Source organism: Monodelphis domestica, chromosome 1 (assembly GCF_027887165.1).
Source record: "Monodelphis domestica isolate mMonDom1 chromosome 1, mMonDom1.pri, whole genome shotgun sequence".
In the NCBI taxonomy this organism is placed as follows: Eukaryota; Metazoa; Chordata; class Mammalia; order Didelphimorphia; family Didelphidae; genus Monodelphis; species Monodelphis domestica.
The window spans coordinates 712,983,511-713,004,833 of NC_077227.1; the positions used below are offsets into that span (position 1 = coordinate 712,983,511).

The 21,323-nt window shown below is 41.9% G+C and overlaps 2 protein-coding genes across 16 annotated transcripts in view; one reads left to right on the top strand and one right to left on the bottom strand.

Annotated features, from left to right (window-relative positions):
• Positions 1 to 728: 728 nt before the first annotated feature.
• On the bottom strand, positions 729 to 21,225 carry DHODH (dihydroorotate dehydrogenase (quinone)). Of its 2 annotated transcripts, XM_007477376.3 has the most exons (9): positions 20,814 to 21,225; positions 18,649 to 18,861; positions 12,240 to 12,439; positions 11,982 to 12,064; positions 7,693 to 7,880; positions 6,132 to 6,245; positions 5,244 to 5,397; positions 4,960 to 5,119; positions 729 to 2,502 (listed from the first exon to the last, which is right to left on the bottom strand). In XM_007477376.3, exons 1-9 carry the CDS (start codon positions 20,832 to 20,834, stop codon positions 2,448 to 2,450), a joined length of 1,188 nt encoding a protein of 395 aa, XP_007477438.1. In that variant the 5' UTR covers positions 20,835 to 21,225; the 3' UTR covers positions 729 to 2,447. The 2 variants fall into 2 exon arrangements, with proteins under 2 accessions (XP_007477438.1, XP_007477440.1); XM_007477378.3 differs by lacking the exon at positions 4,960 to 5,119 and having other exon boundaries at positions 20,814 to 20,922.
• Positions 9,595 to 21,323, top strand: part of PKD1L3 (polycystin 1 like 3, transient receptor potential channel interacting) — a 94,503-nt gene continuing 82,774 nt past the window's right edge. For 4 of the 14 annotated variants that reach the window (XM_056824238.1, XM_056824251.1, XM_056824256.1 and 1 more), the window contains exon 1: positions 9,595 to 10,989. The gene's annotated coding sequence lies outside the window, so the exon portion shown is untranslated. The remainder of the gene's footprint in view (positions 10,990 to 21,323) is intronic. The other 10 variants (XM_056824194.1, XM_056824210.1, XM_056824202.1 and 7 more) reach the window with 3 other exon arrangements.

Below are 21,323 nucleotides of genomic sequence, written 5' to 3' on the forward strand. Positions count from 1 at the left end.
GTTTTCTAGGGATTATAGATTTAGGGCTGAAGAGAACCTCAAAGATCATCTCCTCCAAACCCCTTATTTTAGAGATGAGGAGACTGAGGCCTGGAGGGAAATGACTTGCCCAAGGTCACAGAGGTAGTAAATAGCAGAGCCCAGGTCCTCTAATTCCATGACAGAGTGAAATGATAGCCATGTGCCTGGTGACTTTTAGCACTTCAATATAAGGGTGCATCTGGGTAACAAAAAGGATAGAGCCAGATATGGAGTCAGGAGATCCTGGATTTAAATCTGACCTCAGACATTTTTTAACTGTGTGGCCCTTAGCTATGTGGCAAGTCACTAACCCCCAATTGCCTATTATCGCTCTTCTGTCTTAGGAGTAATACTAAGATTGAAGACCTGAGTTAAAAGAAAAAAAACCCTCAATTCTGCAAAATATTTATTAAGCATCTCCTCTATACTAAGCGATAATGAGAGACACAAAGTCTAAATAAATAACCCATGGTCCCTGCCCTTGGGAAGTTCATCGTCAAAGGGTGCAGGGCATATGCAAACCATGAAGTGAGGCCGTCTTCTGTCCCCTAAGTGTAATCAGGGGTTCTTCACCTTTTGTGTGGGGGTGTTTGGGCCCTTTCTCAGAGCAAGCTTTTAAATGTATAAAATAAAACACGGCTGAGTTATGTGAGCCCCAGTGATCCAGGAGGGGAAAATAAAACACACAGGACTACAAAGGACACAAATTCTACTGAAATTATATGTAATTGAGTTGAGACATGGAGGATGTGTTAAGTTTCACAAAGCCATTTAGGAAGATTTCCCCACAGATGTTGCAAACATCCTTCACCCTCAGGTCAAAGGTGCAACCACTGTGCCACAGAAACCTCCGCAGAGCCCAGATTCAATGTGTCTGTGACTCCATCCCTCAAAGTAGCATGCTTCATTTTCAGTCAAGGAAGGGGTCCCTGCAGAAGCCCCTGCCAGGGGGAATATCCCCTCCTAGAACATATCTGGGGGCTCCATCTTGGTATTGTAGTTCCTGCACACCTTGAACTCACACACTATACACCAGCACCCCATCATCCTGGTTCCAAACCACTTTGGGCTTTGGCCACTTCAGGGTCACCATCAGCCCAGCCATGTCTGTTATGGTCCTTGCTCATCATGGGGGAAGTTCTTCTTTCCTCTTCCCCCTCATTCTCATTTTGCCATTCTTTCCTGTTTGAGGGAAAGGAGATGAAGCACACAAGGGCATCTAACCATCATCCTTCATCCCCACTCCACTGTGACTATTGCTCCTGCTCATCTGTCCTTTTGGCATTGTTCCGCTTTCTTGTCTTAAATTCTAAATTTGACAAACACCTAATAAACTCAGCATATCCTGTGCAATGGAAAGGAAAAGGACTGCAGGAAACTACAAATCTCCACTATGTACAGCTGGCTTTTCTGTTTAAGAAATTCGACATCTGTAACTATCAGAGTTATCCAGCCTGTGGTCTGTAGTGCCTCCCTTCTATTTGCTTCTCATTTTTTTGTGGGGTCAGGAAACTGTCCCTTTCTCCTCTACCTCTCTTTTTCCCAATACAGTAGACAGAATACATACAGTACTTAGAGACCTGAGTTGGAAGACCTGAATTCAAATCTTGCTTCAGACTCTAATCATCTGTGAAGACGAGTTTAAACTTTCTCAGCCTCAGTTTTCTCATGTGTAAAAATGGAGATAATAATGGCACCTACTTCTTGTGAGGATCAAGTGAAATAAATTGCTTTGTAAACCTTAAAGAACCGCATAAATGCCATAATTATTATTATTATTATTAAAAAGTAAAAACAAAAACCTTGTAATGAATATGCAATCAAGCACACAAATCCTGCATTGGTCATGTCTGAAAATGTGTATCTTCAGTCCACCACCTCTAATATATCCCTGGGCTCATCCATCTTTCAAGACCCAGAGCAGTAGCTTTAAAAATTCCTAAATCTAGAAGAGCTGGGGTTGTCTCCTCTGCAAATCTTTGCCTGGCTCTTTCTCAAGGAGAAAAGTGGTGGTTCCACAGACACACGGAGAAGCACAGTTCAGCCTCAGAGTAGCTGTTATCCTAGTCATTGATCCAAGTTACTACACTTTGAGGGGAATGAGTAGAAGCAGTGGCCCTACAACAAGAGATTAGGGTTTAAAACACAAACTTTACATGACTTTCACTTCAAAATAGTTTTCTTATGTATAGGAAGTTCACAAGAAATGATCTTGGAACTTGAATTTAAAAGAATCATGATTGAGGCTTCAAGTCAGAGCAGGCCACAGAGGAAAGTCTTCTGAGAACTTGAGGCCCATGTCACTGTCCTTTACAATGCAGGCAAGTCAGAGAATCAAGGCTCCTGTGATATGGGTGACGTACTTTAAGGCAGATTCTTTCCACCCGTGAAGGTCACGGCTTTGCACTCCACAAAGAAAAACTGGCTCACCTCCGATGATCCGCGCCAATGGCGTCTGTGAGTTGACTGAAGCCCTGCTCTCTGGAACCAAAGAAAGAGGATACTATCAAGACATCACAAATTATTGACCTAGCTTTCAAGAAGAACCTTTGGTCTACCAGAGAATTACAAAACCTCAGAGTTGGAACAAACTTCTGACCCCATCTCACAACACCAGTACCAGACAAGAATTCCTTCTACTGTAGCAGGCAGAGACCCCTGAGCAAGCTCTGGTCCAGAGACCCTCCAGCACGGCTCAGGTCCATAGAGCAGAAGATCCCCAGCCACATCCCCTCCCTTCTCTCCCTCTCCATTTGCATCCAATGCAAATCTCCCTAGAATCTCCCTAGAAAGAAAAAAATCCCCAAATCTCCCTAGAAAACCCTGAAAAAAAACCCAGGCAAACTCGTGTCTGTTATCATGGAACCCAAGGAAATTTGTGTATGTATCAAGTACCCTATGGAAATTCCCTCCATCTCTCAGACCCCGGCACAACATATACCCCATAAATCACTGATGGATGGCAGATTGTATCATGATCACTTGAGGTGTCTCTGTTAATCCCTGCCTGTTACCATGTGTACGGAAAGCTTGAGTAGATACTCCAGCTGGATTGTCTCCCCTTATAAAAGTCATGATTCCTCTCAATAAAGTTTCCCTTGCTCAGCAGCAGCATGTCTGGCCCTCCTGATCCCGCTCTCACAATCATTCTTCTTACCCGCCTTCGAGGACCCCCAACTGTCATCAGGCAGGACCTGACATTCTACAACACGGCTGACCTGAGGGTGGGATCGCCTTCCTCCCAAGGGAGCCCATTCTACTCGAGGATGGCTCCGATTGTGAGGAAGTTTTTCCTTCTATCAAACCTCGATCTACATCTCTCTTCTGAAAGAAAAAGGAACGACGTGTGGAAATTGCCTACATCAAGGCTCAATCTCACACATCCCACTCTATTCCCACTGACAACATCTCCTTTAGAACTAGGAAATGGACAAGTTCTACACCTTTATATACTGCTTGGTCGATTACTAAAACCAGTCCTACACTAATGCTCTGTTGGTGGCGTTGTGAAATGACCCAACCATTCTGGAGAGCAATTTGAAACTATAATTGAGGAGTTACAAAACTGTGCATGCCCTTTGACCTAGCAATACTACTACTAAGTCTATATGCCAAGAAGATTAATCTTAATTTAATTTAGTGTGGTGGTGAAGAATTAGAAATTAAGGGGATATCTATCAACTGGGGAATGGCTGAACTAGTGGTATATAATTATAATGGAATACCACTGTGCTATAAGAAATGACAAGTAGCCTGCTTTCAGAAGAAACCTGCAAAGGCTTATATGAATTGATGCTGAGTGAAGTGAATAGAACTAAAAAACAGCGTACACAGAATAGCAACATAGTACACGCTGATCAACTGTGAATAACTTGGCTATTCTCAGCCATACAACAATCTAAGATAATTTCAGAGGATTCATGATGAAAAATGCTATCCACCTCAAGAGAAAGAACTAATGGAGCCTGAATACTGATCAAATCATACTATTTTTCACTATATTTTCTTAGTAGGTTTTATGTTTTTTTAGTATGTGTATTCTTTCACAATGTGACTGATATGAAAATATTTTGCATGGTAATAGCACCTATATAACCTATATCAAATTGCTTGCTGTCTAAAGGAGAGGGGAGGGTTGGGAAGGGGAAGTTTAGAACTCAAAATTTCAGAAAACTAATGTTGAAAATTATCTTTACATGTAATTAGGAAAAATTAAAATACTGGAAAAAAAAAGTAGTGACTGTGGGGAAAAAAAAGTAAAACCAGTCCTACTTGTGGGAAGATATCAGGAATGTCCTTGTTGTCCTTAGAAAGTATAGATAATGAAATTAAATATACACCACTAATATCTTTTTACATTAAGATGTGGACTTCTTATATCTCCTATCTGGGAAGGATCTGTCCTAGATAAGAGATACAAGATACTCTGCCAATAAATTAATCAAGAAACAGTTATGAAGTGGTTCCTGCATGCCAGACACTGTGCTAAGCTCTGGAGACACAAAGAAAAGCAGGAATCTTCCCTGCCAATAGCTCCAAGGAACCTACCTTCTAGTGGAGGAGACAACATGTAAATAATTGGGTATACACAAGATCCATACAGAGTAGAAAGAAGGTTACCTGAGAGGGGAAGGCTTTAGAATGCAGAAGAACTGGAAAAGGCCTCCTGCAGAAGGTGGCATGAACTGAGTCATGAAAGAAGCCAGAGATTCTAAGAGATGGAGGAATGGAAGGAGAACCTTCCCAAAAGGCCACACTAAGATGGGAGGAGAATCTCCTGCCAAGAACAGCAAGCAGAACAGAACAGCTAGAGGGGAGTCAGGAGGCAGAAGCCAAAAAAGATAGGAAAGGGCCAGGTGTGATCAGCTTTACTTGCCAAGCACAGATAATTCCACATTGGCATTAATCAGTTAAAGGTCCCTGCCTTGAACCACTTACTTCAGAAGGGCCTCTAACTCCCGCTTGACTTTCCTGACCACTGGTGGTCCCCCGTAGGTAAATGCCGTGTACATCTGGACCAAGGAGGCACCAGCTCGGATCTTCTCCAGTGCATCTTGCCCACTGCTAATCCCACCAACTCCAATTATGGGAATTTTGCCTGATGGGTAAATGAATGAGATGGACATCCATGCCCACATCTTCTGCCTCTGTCCCATGCCATCCAAACCAACAGCTACACTGCCCTGATCCAAAACTGTCCCTCTGAGTGCTGGAAGCCTTACCTTGGGTGAGTAAGTACATCTCACTCACGGTCTGTGTCGCTAAGTCTCGTAGAGGCCTCCCACTCAGTCCTCCTACTTCAGATCGAAGTGCACCCTGAAGGCTGGCAGGGCGGCTGACAGTTGTGTTGGTGATTATCAACCCGTCAATGCCTAGCTGCAGTGTGAGAATGGAGAAATGCATGAGATACATGTGGTGCCTGCAAGCCTCCCAGAAAACCTCAGCATGCCTTGGGTGGTACCCTGGAAAGGAAGAAATGGCTCAGCCTACTAACCCGAGCACACTTCATTGGCATCACCAGAAATCAAAAGCTGGCATTCAGTCCTCGATCACATTACAGCAGCTGGTGGTAGTGGGGACAGCCTGGAGTCAGGAAGACCCAAGTTCAAACCCTAGCTGTGTGACCCTGAGCAAGCCATTTCATTTCTGTCTGCCTCAATTTCCTCATCTGTAAAATAGGGATAATAATAGTACCTACCTCTCAGGGCTGCTGTGAGGATCAAATGAGATGACTTAGGTGAAGTGCTTTGCAAACCTTCAGGCACTAGGTAAATGCAGCTATTACTATATTATTATTTTACTTTCAAATGAAGCACAGGACTTGAGTCTCACCTCAGAGCTGACAGTAAAAGAATGAAGAACTGCATATACCACAGCCTCCCTCTTAAAACTGAAGCGGGGATGACAGTTTAGGGAGAAAAGAAAGAAGAAAGCCAAATGTAAGCAAAGATTTGCTTTCTCAGGTACTGGGGCAATTCCTGACTCACTCTGTGACTGACACCCATAACAATTAATAGCACCAGGGAGGGGGATTAAAGGACCTGTTGCTAAAGAAGACCAGAGCAGACCATGAGAAAGGAGACTGCTGGCCTAAGCCTTGAAGCTCTCACCTCCTTGACCACACTGGCTATCTCCCTTTTCTCCTGGGTTGTGAGATCCGGGGCGATTTTCACCAACACAGCTGGCTTATGTCCACCCTGCAAAGCATCCCTCTCCTTCAGCACCTGGAGAAAAGGTATCATTAGAATTTGGAGCTTCTTAGGAAAAAGAAAACTTCCAATGAAATTGTAAACTATAGCAATTATTCAGTGTTTCTTTGTGACAAGTGAGGATTTGCTGATGGGAATAGAGGAAGAAAATGATTGTGCTATTTTTAAAAAGGCACAAATGGAAGCTATTAATTGGGAAGAACAAAAAGTAAAAAAAAATTGAGACACAAACTTAAAGGGGCAATTCTGCATTTTCAGAATAGACCAGCATGCACAGAAGTTGCAGAGGTGAGATCAATGGGCCTTGGCAACAGCTTGGATATGGGGGGAGGCAGACAGTGAGGAATCCAGGATGACTCCTAGGTTGTGAACCTGAGGGCCTGGAAGGATGATGTTGCCCTCTACAGGGATAGAGAAGGGGGGTGGGAGGTGGAGAATTGGGGGGAGAGAGAGATGTGAAGTGGGATGATCAATATGGATTTGATTCAATCTTTCCAAATTACAGAGAGTAAAGTGGCTGGAACCCCAACCACAAAGGACAGATTCTCTATTACAGTCCAGGATCTGTAATTACAGACAGTTCTCACTTTACACAAGTGGGCCATTCCTCAGACCGTGGATGTGGGAAAAGGAGGGAGGGATGCAGGAAGGGGGCCATGAACCCTTGAAGGAATCTTGGGCACATGGTTCAAGGACACATGGAGGCCAGGGACAGAGAGGTGAGAGCAGGAGGAAGAACAAGGGGAAGTCTAAGGACAGACACACAGTACCGGAATGCAGACAGAAGACAGAACAAAGGTACTGGACACATGGGCAGGTGGGCAGAGAGGGGCAAAGGTCTCTCTCAGCACTACAGGTTTCAAGCCAAGCCTCTGTGGGGTGGCAGTGATGTCTCCATACATCATTTTTTCTGCTTTCACTTAACAGGGTTTCTATTTGGTGGGGGGAAGGGAGGCAGCAGAACAATGAGCCAAGAGGCAGAAGCAAAGCAAGAGAGCACAGTACTGAACAGTAAAGTTAATATAGGTGTTTTTTAGGAATGTGGATTTCTTTCATAATTCAAAATTCAAATTTGCCTAATGCAAATTTATAGAAAGTGAGAACTGTCTGTATTTAGAAAACTCTGGAAAAAACTTGAATCTATTTTTTCAAGTACAGAACGGTTAGAAATGATCATCCCTCACCCCAAATTATAGGCATTTCAAAGCTCTCTATAAATTTTGGGTTTGTTGTTTCTTTTTTGCAAGGAAAGACTGTCTGAGAAAGAAGAGGAAGAGGGCTATGAGAAGAAATTTGGATGATGTAAAAAAAACATCAATTTTAAAAAATTTCTTTAACTCTATAAAGTTTTGGATGGTTTGGGATTTTTTAAAAGAATCATCAAAAATCCTTCTTAGTAATTTTTAATTCAAGTGTTTTTAAGACTGATCTTTAAAAATCCAGATTAATACAGATAGTGGACCTTGGTTAGCAGCAGTCGTAATTCATCTTTTCCCTGTAGATTCCTCAGTCCAGCAGTATTAGGACTGGAAACATTCACCACCAGGTAATCTGCCAACGGTCCCATCACTCGAACTCCTTCTACATAATCGGCTGCTGCATCTAAGGAGCTCTTGTTCTTTCCCAAGTTTATTCCCAGTGGCATCCCATCTGCAAGAGACGTCCAAACACCTGAAATCTAAATATTACTGATTTTGTCTCAAGCCTGCTGCCATTCATGTAACCAAGCTTCCTTCTACTCTGAAGTACATACACAATGCCATCAGCAAAGGTCAATGGTACTTTCTAGGCTTTCTGACTGATGGCTGAGAATCAGCCTAGGACATCAGCAGAGTTTGTGGAACCTCTTTACTAATATGACAACTTACTAACACCCTTCTCAAATCCAGGGTGAAAAATCTCCCATTTTGGTTTTGTCTGCACGAGTTAAAAAATCTAAATAAAACAGGTTTTCAGGACCAAGTTGGGGGAAAGCTGCTTGTTCAAGTTAACTCAGGAGATGGTGGGTTCCTCCTTGGAGGGGGTCCTGAATGAAAGACTGGATGGCCACTCATTGGAAATATAAGGAGTTCTCATTCAGATATGGGAGTAGGCCTAGATGTCTCTAAATATATTCTGTAATTCTCTAGGATAATCTACATGCCTAGAACTTGCTCCCTTTCTCTTTGGCCTCTAAAAATCCTTCAAGGTTCAATCTAGGCCACTTCCTTCAGGAAGCTGACCCTAATCTCAATTGTCCGGACTTTCTCCCTCCTCAAACACACTTGCATCTACTTACCTGCATACAGCTTCCATCCCATGTCCCCTCCTTCCCACAAAACAGAAGTTCCTTGAGGAGAGAGACTTGTATTTAGCTCTTTTTGCATCTTCAGGACCCTGCACATTTTGGGAGACCAGACCTGCGGTTTCATTGGCACAGAACTTCTAGTGAATAAGTCTTCTACCAATGATAACTAGTAGCAACTGTAGCTAAGTGGCACATATAAAGTGCTGGGCTCATTTGGGAAGATCTAATCTCAAATCCAGCTGAGACACTTACCAGCTGTGTAACCCTGGACAAGTCCCTTAACTTCTGACTGCCTGAGTTTCCTCAACTATAAAATGGGGATAATAGAACCTATTTCATAGGGTTGTTGTGAGGATCAAATGAGATATTTGTTAATGCTTAACACAGCACCTGGGATACATAGTAGGTATTTAATGTGTTGGGGTTTTTTTGTTTATTTCTGGGATTCCAAGAGTTTAAGTTAAGAGCTTAATTTGTGTAGGGTCACTTAAACAGCTAGTATGTATCAAAAGCAGAATCTGAACCCAGGTCTTCCCAACTCCAATATACTTTCCCCATTATATCATTCTGCCTTTCACACAAAAATGCCTATTGAATGACTGCTGGCCATTTAACTTAAGTTGGATTGGAAAGTCACATCACTGCCCTGGAGCTGATCAGAGTTTTCACTAGACTCCCACCTGGCCCTGCTGACTTGGCCTGATTTAAGCAGAACCGGACTGTTTACTCTTTCCCTGAGCATCTAATGTCTTTTTCCAACCTCAAGCTCCTAGGCACACTAAAGGCAAAAAATTCAAGTTTTCTCTTAACTCCCCGCAAGACTTCTAATCCTCACCACAGTCCCTGGCCTAATAGAGAAGCAGGCCCAGAACCTTTCAGTTTAATTGACACGAGCCATCTGAGGAAGGGATTAGAGCAGCTCCCACTGTGACAGTCCAAATGATGGGCCAGAGGAAAGCAGGAAGAAGAAAGAAGCCCAGAAGTTATCCCAAGTCACATTTTGACCTTTAAAGGGTCCCCAGACCCCGTAAACAGGTTTTTGTTTTCTTTACAAAGCAACATTTTAAACCTATCTAGGAATGTTCTGGGTGGCATTTTAAAATGGTGTCTCCATTTTGCTAAGTACTCAACCTTTCAAAAGATATAATGGAAGATTTAAAATTAATATTCAAATATTTCTATTTGCACAATAACAATGTAGTAGGGTAGGAGTCAGAAGCCCCAAGGTCTGAGTCTGGGTTCTGACACAATGCGTGACTATAAGAAAGTCTTTTAACCTGTATGAACCTTGACTTTCCCATGAGTAAAATAAGGACAGTTTTACCAGGCCTGATGGCCTTAAAGAAAGGGTTGTGGTGCGGATCAAGTGGGATAATGGATATGAGAGTGTTTTGCTTTTTTTCTTTATAGCTATAAAATGTTTAATTTACATGCAACAAATATCATATATCAAGGTAATGAAATATACAAGTTTTGGCATTAATTCAACATTCGTAATATTTTTTCCTGAACAATGAACATTGCCACTTAGAACTGAGGCTTAAAGCCCTACAATCAACTTTCTCATGTATAGATATCTATAAATTCTATTACTATTATGAAATGATCCATGTAGAAAGCTGAAATTCCAAGAGCTCCAAGAAAGGGAACACAAGAGAAGTAAAAAAATTGTAAATGTGTCTTTTATATGGTGGGCTGAGAAAAATGTTTACTTCTGCATAGTCAAATGTAAGAATGCACTAGGTAGGGGGCAGCTGGCTATCTCAGTGGACTGAGAGCCAGGCTCAGAGATGGGAGGTCCTGGATTCAAATGTGACCTCCAACCCTTCCCAGCTGTGTGACCCTGGGCAAATCACTTGACCCTCATTGCCTAGCCCTTACTGCTCTTCTGCTTTGGAACCAAGACAGTGTTGATTCCAAGATGGAAGGTAAGGGTTTAAAAAAAAAAGGGGATGTACTAGGTATTGTCCGTATCTGTTAAAGAAAATAGGAACACCTTAGGATTCCTTCTTTTTCTTGTATATGAAAAATATATGCAAATTAGTTATTTAATAAAAAACTTTGAACTCTAGAGAACTACACAAATTCAGTGAGTTTGTGTGATTTTGGGAGACCTGTGATCACATCGCTTTAAGGAACTCCTGGTGAGGAAATTCTCTCTGCAAATTACAGATTGCAACTCTCCTAACTTAGTCATAGAATTCCCTTGGGTCCTGAAAAGTTAAATGATTTGTTTGTGATCTCACAGTGTGTATCTAGGGCGGAACTTAAACCAGGTCATCTTGATGCCAAGGCCACACAAATTATACGGTATCACTGTTATTATTATTAAGCCCTATCCCTCCACCAGGAAATCTACCATCGCTAAAATGTCCTGAAAGAATGTCCTGAGGCCCACAAAAACGGGCCAGCCAAAGCAGCCATGAAAGACAGCATTCACAGGGTCATCACAGCAGCCTGAGGCCACAGAAGGTTAGTCACAACCCTGAATGCGTCAGAGCAGAAGAATGGTCGAGTTGTCACAAACAAGGGATGCTCAGAGGCATTTGTTTGCCCCCATCAGACTAGGAGCTCTCTAGGGCAGAGCTATGTTTCTGCCTATCTTCATATGCCCAGCATTGAGCACACTGCCTGGTACATAGCTTAGTCATAGGTACATAGCTTAGATCCTTGGGCCCTGAAAAGTTAAATGACTTGTCTGTGATCTCTCAGTGTGTATGAATGAATGAATGAATGAATGGTAGACTTAAAATGACTATTGAAGAAGCCATGCAATTAGGGGTCATGATCTTAAATAGATGAAAAGTGGCAGCCTCTTTTGAAGAGATCTGAAGTGGCCACTGGAGAGCTTGGGTTCAGAAAGCTCCCTTCACGTCTGAGCAAGCCACTTCAGCTTTTTTTTTTAAACCTTTACCTTCAGTCTTAGCATCACCTCTAAGACGGAAGAGTAGCAAAGGCTAGGCAATCTGGGTTAAGTGACCTGCCCAGGGTCACACAGCTAAAAGTGTCTGAGGTCAGATTTAAATCCAACTCCTACCAACTCCAGGCCTGGCCCTCTATCCACTGTGCTACTTGCTGCCCCAATTCACTTAAACTTTCATTCAATATTCCCACCTACAAAATAAGAGAAATTAAGCAAATGAGTTATTTGTTTTAAAAGAGCAAACAAAAGACAGAAAAAACAACCTTTAAAACCCATCCATCCCTTCCTAGGAACATGGGATCCTAACTCTGAATCTGAAAAGGACCTCAGAGACACCTACTTGTACTCCCTCATTTTTTAGATAAGCAAACTGAGACCTAGGGAGGGAGAGAAGTGACTTGTCTAATGTCACCAAGATACTTGCTGGATATGACTCCTCTGAAATAGGAATTTGGTTCCAATATTTTTCTGTTTCTCCACACTGATGCCCAGTTTCTCTTGGCAGCTCATTAATGAACCCCCTCCCAGGGCTCCATTTTACCTTCAGTGAGCTTAGCTTGCTTTTGTTGCCGAGCCCTTAACCGATGCTCCACCGCTGAGAGTCCATGACTGTTGAATCCATATCTGTGGGATACAAGAGAACTTATCTCACTGATTCCCACCAAGCAGGGAGTATTTTTTGTGCACTGGCAACATTCTGAGGGATGGACACAATCGGAGGAGGAAAGGAAACTAAATACATTTTTAGGGACTGAACAAATAGATACTCTTCACAAACCAGATCTGTCTATTTGCCTACCTGTTAATGACAGCCTGATCTTCTGGAAGCCGGAAGACTCTGGGTTTAGGGTTTCCCTCTTGAGGTTTTGGGGTAACACTTCCTACCTCAACAAAACCAAAGCCCATCTTATAAAGTCCATCCACTGCTTCCCCATTCTTGTCAAAGCCAGCAGCCATTCCCACAGGATTTCGGAATCTATGGCCCAGAACCCGTACTTCCTAGAGGGATAAAAAGATCAAATTTAAAGCCTTTACTTCATTAACACCATTCCCTAACTAAGCTAATAAGCCAAGGACACCCAACGAGATTACAGCTAGTAGGGCCTCTGGAAAGAGACTCATTCAGAAACTCAGATACAGAAAATCTAATTTTAATGAGCTGACATTGTTTTTCCTCTGGCCCAAGAAACAAGAATCCTTTCTTTCAACAACAAATTACTTCCAGGCTCTGTTCCTTTCTTTTCAGAATAATGTCTGTCTGTCTATCTCTCTCCCATTTCCATCTCTAATTTTCCCCTATATTTCAATCCCTCCATTCTGACATTCTCTTTTCTTTTCTTTCTTGCAAATATTATATGAATTAACAAATGACAGTATCTTTTTTTAGCTTAAAACAATATTGTGTATTGGTTCCAAGGCAGAAGAGTGGTAAGGGCTAGGCAATGGGGGTTAAGTGACTTGCCCAGGGTCACATAGCTAGGAAGTTTCTGAGGCCAAATTTTAACCTAGGATCTCCCGTCTCAAGGCCTGACTCTCAATCCACTGAGCCACCCAGCTGCCTCTGACAGTATCTTTTGAGCTAGCAAACTGCAAAGGACAGGTGTCCTGATTTCACACTAGAAAAAGGATTCTTAGCCTACGGTTCAAGGACAGAAAAAAACACTACATCTTTATTTTTAGCCACCTCAAACTAAAATTGAGCATTTCCTTCAATTCTGCATTTTTATAGCTGGCATTTATACAGCCCTTTAAGATCTGAAAGGCTCTTTACATAGCTTATCTCATCAGATACTCACAAGGACCCTGAGAGGTAGATACTATTATTATCCCATTTTAAAAATAAGCAAACTGAGGCAGAAAGAAGTTAAGTGCTTTGCCAGGGGTCACATGGCTAAAAGTGTATAAGGCCAGATTGGAACTAAGGTCTTCTTGACTCCAGGTCCAGCACCCTATCCACTGCACCACTAGGCCACAAGTTTCACTAGCCTGTCAAAGGGATCTATGTCACAAAAAAAAGGTCAAGATTTCCTACAATAGGGCATGCCAATCTAAATACCAAGATGGATAGAGGAAAAAAAAATAAGGGCCAGTACCAATCAAAGAGCATTTTTAACCATTAGCTATCCCCCCCCACATACATGTATGTATATATAGCTATACCTCTGCATGTAAACATACATATGTTTGCATATTTATATACATATGCATACACACATAAATCTCCTTTTCTTCTAGCTGCATAAAGCTCTAATCTAAAAAAGTGATTAGACAAGGCAAGGTGCCCTACAGTTAGCCACTTCTTTAACCAAATTCATAGGAGATCAGGAATCCCAAGGTATATGTAGGAAAGAAAGTAAAGGTCAAAAGGGGATAGAGAAACAAGGAAAGAGGTGAGAAAACTGAAGAGAATTGGGAGGAAGAAGCTTGAAGGAAAAGGCACAAGGGAAAATGAATTGGGAAGGAAGGACCAATAACCTCCTACCAGCAAGCCTCTCTCCAGGGTCCTGAAACAATCCTCAATTTTGCCTTCAGAAGTCAAAGCTCCAGACTGGGAAGTAAGGAAACTCAGACAATGGGAGGGGGTTGGGGCCCTGTCTGCTGACAATTTCAGCACCCATTTTTCTCAGTTAATAAAATCATTCTCCTGAAAGGACTGTCTTTTGAGTCCTTTTGTATCCCCAACTGAGTATGGACGGTGCTTAATAAATGATTAGAAAATTGAATTAAATTGAAATTGCAGGCCTACTCATTCTAGGAGTCATCTTGTCCACTTCTTTCTACTAAGACCCCAACATTCCTCTAAAGCTCCCTGGGCCACTGGTGTCCCCAAGGATTCTCTGTGTCTTCCAAACACACCTGACGGACAAGATCTCATTCTAGTGACTCTAGTCATAGTTTTTTTTTTTTTTAATTTTAATATTATTTTATTTGGTCGTTTTCATACATTATTCACTGGAAACAAAGATCGTTTTCTTTTCCTCCCCTTCCCCCCCCCCCCCCCCCCCCCCCCCCCCCCGCCTTTCCCTCTCCCATAGCCGACGCATGATTCCACTGGTTATCACATGTGTTCTTGACTCAAACCCATTTCCCTGTTGTTGGAGTTTGCATTATAGTGTTCATTTAGAGTCTCTCCTCAGTCTTATCTCCTCCAACCCTGTGGTCAAGCAGTTGCTTTTCAGCGGTGTTTTTACTCCCACAGTTTATCCTCTGCTTGTGGGTAGTATTTTTTTTTAGATCCCTGCAGATTGTTCAGGGAAATTGCATTGATACTTATGGAGAAGTCCATCACCTTCGATTGTACCACAATGTATCAGTCTCTGTGTATAATGTTTTCCTGGTTCTGCTCCTCTCGCTCTGCATCACTTCCTGGAGGTTGTTCCAGTTCACATGGAATTCCTCCACTTTATTATTCCTTTAGCACAATAGTATTCCATCACCAACATATACCACAATTTGTTCAGCCATTCCCCAATTGAGGGGCATCCCCTCATTTTCCAATTTTTGGCCACCACAAAGAGCGCAGCTATGAATATTTTTGTACAAGTCTTTTTGTCCATTATCTCTTTGGGGTACAAGCCCAGCAGTGCTATGGCTGGATCAAAGGGCAGACAGTCTTTTATCGCCCTTTGGGCATAGTTCCAAATTGCCCTCCAGAATGGTTGGATCAATTCACAACTCCACCAGCAATGAATTAATGTCCCCACTTTGCCACATCCCCTCCAGCATTCATTACTTTGCATAGCTGTCATGTTAGCCAATCTGCTAGGTGTGAGATGATACCTCAGAGTTGTTTTGATTTGCATCTCTCTGATTATAAGAGATGTAGAGCACTTTTTCATGTGCTTATTAATAGTTTTGATTTCTTTGGCTGAGAATTGCCTGTTCATGTCCCTTGCCCATTTGTCAATTGGAGAATGGCTTGATTTTTTGTACAATTGATTTAGTTCTTTATAAATTTTAGTAATTAAACCCTTGTCAGAGGTTTTTATGAAGATTGTTTCCCAATTTGTTGCTACCCTTCTGATTTTGGTTACATTGGTTTTGTTTGTACAAAAACTTTTTAATTTGATGTAATCCAGATTATTTATTTTGCATTTTGTAATTCTTTCTAATTCTTGCTTGGTTTTGAAGTATTTCCCTTCCCAAAGGTCTGACATGTATACTATTCTGTGTTCGCCTAATTTTCTTATAGTTTCCTTCTTTATGTTCAAGTCATTCATCCATTTTGAATTTATCTTGGTGTAGGGTGTGAGGTGTTGATCTAAGCCTAATCTTTCCCACACTGTCCTCCAATTTTCCCAACAGTTTTTATGAAATAGTGGATTTTTGTCCCAAAAGCTGGGATCTTTGGGTTTGTCATATACTGTCTTGCTGAGGTTGCTTGCCCCCAGTCTATTCCACTGATCCTCCTTTCTGTCTCTTAGCCAGTACCAAATTGTTTTGATGACCGCTGCTTTATAATATAGTCTGAGATCTGGGACTGCAAGACCCCCTTCCTTTGTATTTTTTTTTCATTAATTCCCTGGGTATCCTTGATCTTTTGTTCTTCCAAATGAACTTTGTTATGTTTTTTTCTAAATCAGTAAAAAAAATTTTTGGGAGTTCCATGGGTATGGCACTAAATAGATAGATGAGTTTGGGTAGGATGGTCATTTTTATTATATTGGCTCGTCCTACCCATGAGCAGTTAATGTTCTTCCAATTGTTCAAGTCTAGTTTTAGTTGTGTGGAAAGTGTTTTGTAGTTGTGTTCATATAGATCCTGTGTTTGTCTCGGGAGATAGATTCCTAAATATTTTATTTTGTCTTGGGTAATTTTGAATGGGATTTCTCTTTCTAGTTCTTGCTGCTGAGCTGTGTTGGAATTATATAGAAATGCTGATGACTTATGTGGGTTTATTTTGTATCCTGCAACTTTGCTAAAGTTGTTGATTATTTCAATTAGCTTTTTGGTTGAATCTCTAGGATTCTTTAAGTAGACCATCATGTCATCTGCAAAGAGTGATAATTTGGTCTCCTCCTTGCCTATTTTGATGCCTTCAATTTCTTTTTCTTCTCTAATTGCTACTGCTAGTGTTTCTAATACAATGTCAAATAATAGAGGTGATAATGGGCATCCTTGTTTCACTCCTGATCTTAATGGGAATGGATTTAGTTTATCCCCATTGCAGATGATATTAGCTGATGGTTTTAGATATATACTGTTTATTATTTTTAGGAATGACCCTTCTATTCCTATGCTTTCTAGTGTTTTTAGTAGGAATGGGTGTTGTATTTTATCGAAGGCTTTTTCTGCATCTATTGAGATAATCATGTGATTCTTGTTGGTTTGCTTGTTGATGTGGTCAATTATGTGGATAGTTTTCCTAATGTTGAACCAGCCCTGCATCCCTGGTATGAATCCTACTTGATCATGGTGGATGACCCTTCTAATCACTTGCTGGAGTCTTTTTGCTAGTATCCTATTTAAGATTTTTGCATCTATATTCATTAGGGAGATTGGCCTATAGTTTTCTTTCTCTGTTTTTGGCCTGCCTGGCTTTGGAATTAGTACCATGCTTGTGTCATAAAAGGAGTTTGGTAGGACTCCCTCTTTGCTTATTATGTCGAATAGTTTGTATAATATTGGGGTTAACTGTTCTCTGAATGTTTGATAGAATTCACTGGTGAATCCATCAGGCCCTGGGGATTTTTTCTTAGGCAGTTCTTTGATGGCTTGATGGATACAACACTCTTTATTGTCAAGTTCTCTTTGGTTTAACTCTATCTAGTGTAAACCTCAAAATTCCTTAGACTTATAAATGTTGGAAATTTCACCATTGGGATATTTCATACTTGGAAAATTTCTTACTGATAGTCTATTGGAATGGGAACCCCATTGGCATGGGAGGTTCCTTCTCTTCCCTTCTTAAGATTACTTTAGGACAGAAACCCTTTGCTGAACAATGGAAAGGACTTTGACCTATGCTTAAGCATAGAGCAGGAATTTCTTTGAGTCATGATTGATTTTAGAATTGATACAATGGAGATACTTGGAATAAATCTCCACCCTATTCAGTCCTAACAGGATTGAGTAAGGGCTGCAGCCTAGATCAAAATTTAATTATTCCAATCTCTACCCTACTCAGGTTAACAGGATTTAGAAAGGGCTGTAGCAAAGGAGCAAAGATTTAATCATTTGAAAATATGACCTTCAACAGACATGTGCAAAAGCCAGAAACCTCTGGGCGGTCCTGGGTTAAGCTAGAGCCTCCATTGGCACAGGGAAATTGATGAACAGTGATTGGTAGATGTGAGGACTGAGGGGAGGCAACTTGGATGGTTTCCTTAAAGATAGGGGGTCTGGAGACTCCAGGGAGGTTGTTGAGTAGTTGGTCGGTGTGGTTCGTGTGGGCGCGGAGAAGCTTGCGCTGAAGGAAGCTGAAGGTGGGGGCCTCTGAGACTGTTTCTCCATTTTGGTCACGTGAGTGATAGGGACTGATCTCTTTTCTTTGCCCCAGCTATCTAAGGGCTTGGGCCTTTTGGCCCAGCCTAAACAGAAGGGGTATTTAAGCCCTATTCCCTTCTCTCCCTTTTTCTTTCTCTCTATCTCTAATTCCTTTCTTGCTCCTATTGTAATTAAACTCCAAAAAAGGCTGACGGCTGACTTGAGTTTTTCATTTAGGAATTACATAGCTGAATTCCTTGGCGACCTTAAATTAATATATATCAGTCTTTTAAAGTGATTCCCTTGTAACACTAGAACCCATTAAAGGGAAGTTCAGCTCCTTATCGAAATACCAAAGGAACTTGTTCTGGGACCTATAAGTCAGGCAGTCTTCTGACAGGTATCAAAGCACAATATTAGGAAGAAGCTACGCTATATGTATATGCACATGTGCATACTTACATATATGTAATGTATGCAGACATGCATGAGCACAATATACATATACCTACACATCTCACATGCGTATATCCATGTATATATGTTTATGTATTTAAGTCAGTTAGTTCTTCTCCAAGCATCTCTTCAGCCCTATTTATTCTTAAAACATAGAACCCCTCCATTTGGTAAAAGGAACAAATGGGATACAAGAAGGTATCTTCACTGCCCAATTTGAGAACTCATGAATTTCCAACTATAATCACAGCTTCCACCAAGGCCAGCCCTAGTTGGGTGCAATGACAGCATTTCCCCCTCCTTCTTCACCCCCAGAGTATACATACCAGCATACTGGAATCTGGGAGGGCTGGGCGTGGGAGGAGTCCCATTGCAATACAGCGAATGGTGAGCTTGTGAGCCAGCTCTGGGTCTACCATCCTCTGTAACACAGGCATCAAGTACTGGGAATAGAAGTGCTCATCTCCTACTGCTGTCAGGTAGGAGGTGAAGATCAGGCCTCCGCCTCCAAGGATCATTGCTGCCTCCTGGGCCCGCTTCTGCAAAAATATATTGTCAGGGATTCACCTAAGAACCAAGACAGAGGCTACCTTCTGCAGCCTCTGCCTCCCACATGTTGAATATAGCAAGTTCTTCACCTTTTTAATGTCATGAACCCCTTTGGGAATCTGGTGAGTTTATGGACCACATCTCGGAATAGTGCTTTGTTGCCTACATTCATAATTGAAGGAAAAGCTAAACTTCAGTTAGAAGTTAGTGAAAATAAAAAAGTATGTTTTTCTCCATTCAAGTTCAAGAATCCCCTAAAACCTGTCCATAGAAGTGATTAAGAACTTCAATTTATAATGACTATAAAATGAGTGGTTTTCCTTGTGGAATCCAGATTTCTTTTCCATCAATTAGTTCCATAATCTGGTATTTCATCAAAAATGAACATTTCTTCTACCCATGCAGATCACAACCACTCTCTGACTTGGTAAATGTTTTCTAAAGGTTGTTATGAACAAAACCACCCTGGACCTTACTAGTTAGCCCCTCCAAACCTAGCTAGAGGTAGTAGAATCATTCATCAGGCCTATACCTGAAGCCTTTCTAATTCGTACTTTCCTTGTCTGGAAAATTATGAAGTTAGTCTAAAGCAGTAGAATCAAATTCAAACAGAAACTGGTGTCTACCAGCAGGTCTTGACTTAGAAAACCACAAATTAATATTATCTGTGTGTTTACTTTGTTAAATTTTTGCTAATTACATTTTAATCTATATCAGGTATCAGGCAGCATTTAGGAGTCCCACCCACCCACCCAAGTTTGACACAACTAAACTATCTTCTAGTTCTATAATATCAATATGGCTCTTCAAGGTTTGCAACATATATATATGTATGTATATACATATATATATATATCTTAGATCATATAACTTCAGAATCTTAGACAAACTTTTAGGCATAGAATCTATCATAGAATGTATATATATATATATATATATATATATATACACACACACACACACATAATCTCACTTCCTCCCCAAAACCTTCTGCTATTATTATCTTCATTTTACACATGATGAATGTCAAGGACTTTGCCTACCTTAAAGTGCTATGTAAATGTTAGCTAATGATATTCTAGATTTAACTTGTGTACTGATAGAGAGGAAGTTAATATATAATCTAACGACGGTGATATTACAAATTCCTAGAGGTGGGAATACGACCAACTAGTATCTGAGATAGTAGCTGCCACAACTGATATATGAAGCAGAATTGGAACTCAGATCTCCCTGAGCCCTAATCCAGCACTCTTCCTGGCAACACAATCCACTGAGCAGCACATACAAAAGCCTAGGCATTAGGCATTAGACAAAGTGCTGGGAATACAAATAGAAGTCTTCTCTGCACCCTCAAGCATCTTATAATTGCACTACTATTATTTGTTATATTGTTATTTATTAGCTTCCTCTCCATCAATACACAACACAGTAATATCCAGAATCATACCAATTGCTAAGATTTATTTAGCGCTAAGGTTTGCAGTTTCTGGTCTATAATTTGTTACTTGGCAGCACTCACTGTTTCGGAAGTCTGTTATGCCTACCATCTGTCTACCTACTGCATCTCCTTAACTAAACTAGTGGCTGCTTGTGGTGGAAGGTCCATGTCTTACACTTATTTGGAGCTTCATCGAGTGACACTTGAAGGTTTGCTTCAAGCAAAGCACAGGCGCTTAATTAATGCTTCTTGGAGTCAGAGAGTGGTGGCATTTCACCCAGCCCACGGGGAAGGCCGAAGTACCCAGGCATTTGGGTGTCCCTTCCCCCACACTGGACGTGGGCACTGGTGGGCACACATGTTTTCGACTGGGGGCATGCTCCTTCCCACCAGGCTCCGCCCGCTCACACACCCTCCCCACAACCTCGTTCACTTTCAGATCGCCCTTCCCGCCCCCTTCCTGGGGAAGAGGGGGGCGCTACGTGGCCGAAGAATCCTTACCCACAGGAGCCGCCCCGCCATGCTGTTCTAGCCACCGCGGGAACCTGCCCCCAGCTCAGCGGTCATTGGCGGAGGTGGCGAGGACATTCTCCAATCAGAAGAGGAGGCGCACAGGAAGACCCGCCCCACGATGACCTCCCCTAGGCCCGAGCTCCGTTGGTTTAGCCCCGCCTCTTTTTGCAGACTCGGAAACCGAGGCAGGCGAATCTTGATTGCCTTAGACCCGGAGACTTCCGTCCGAGCTCTCCCACGCACTTTGGGAAGGGGACCTGGCCTGGCGTATCAGCCCCTCCCTTTCGGCTTTATACCTTTGCTGCTCCCCTAAGGGAGAATAGACTAGAAAGTGGGCCTCGATTTCGGTTTTTGTATCCATCCGGGCATTTCTCCCGCCGGACCCGGCTCATAAAAAGCGCCCATAGCATTTGCTTGTGAACTGAATTGAGCTCACCGAGGCTTATCAAGGTGGGGTTACAGGTGCAGGAGGAGAGAGGCCCGAATTTTGTTTTCCTC

Bases quoted from the DNA above. Each gene is read 5' to 3' on its own strand.
- DHODH (XM_007477376.3), bottom strand. From the start codon at position 20,834: ATGGCGGGGCGGCTCCTGTGG. The intron at 12,065-12,239 runs GTAGGCAAATAG...TGTATCCCACAG, and splicing joins GATCAGGCTGTCATTAACAG to ATATGGATTCAACAGTCATG. The intron at 6,246-7,692 runs GTCCACTATCTG...CCTTTTCTCCAG, and splicing joins TACGACTGCTGCTAACCAAG to GTGCTGAAGGAGAGGGATGC.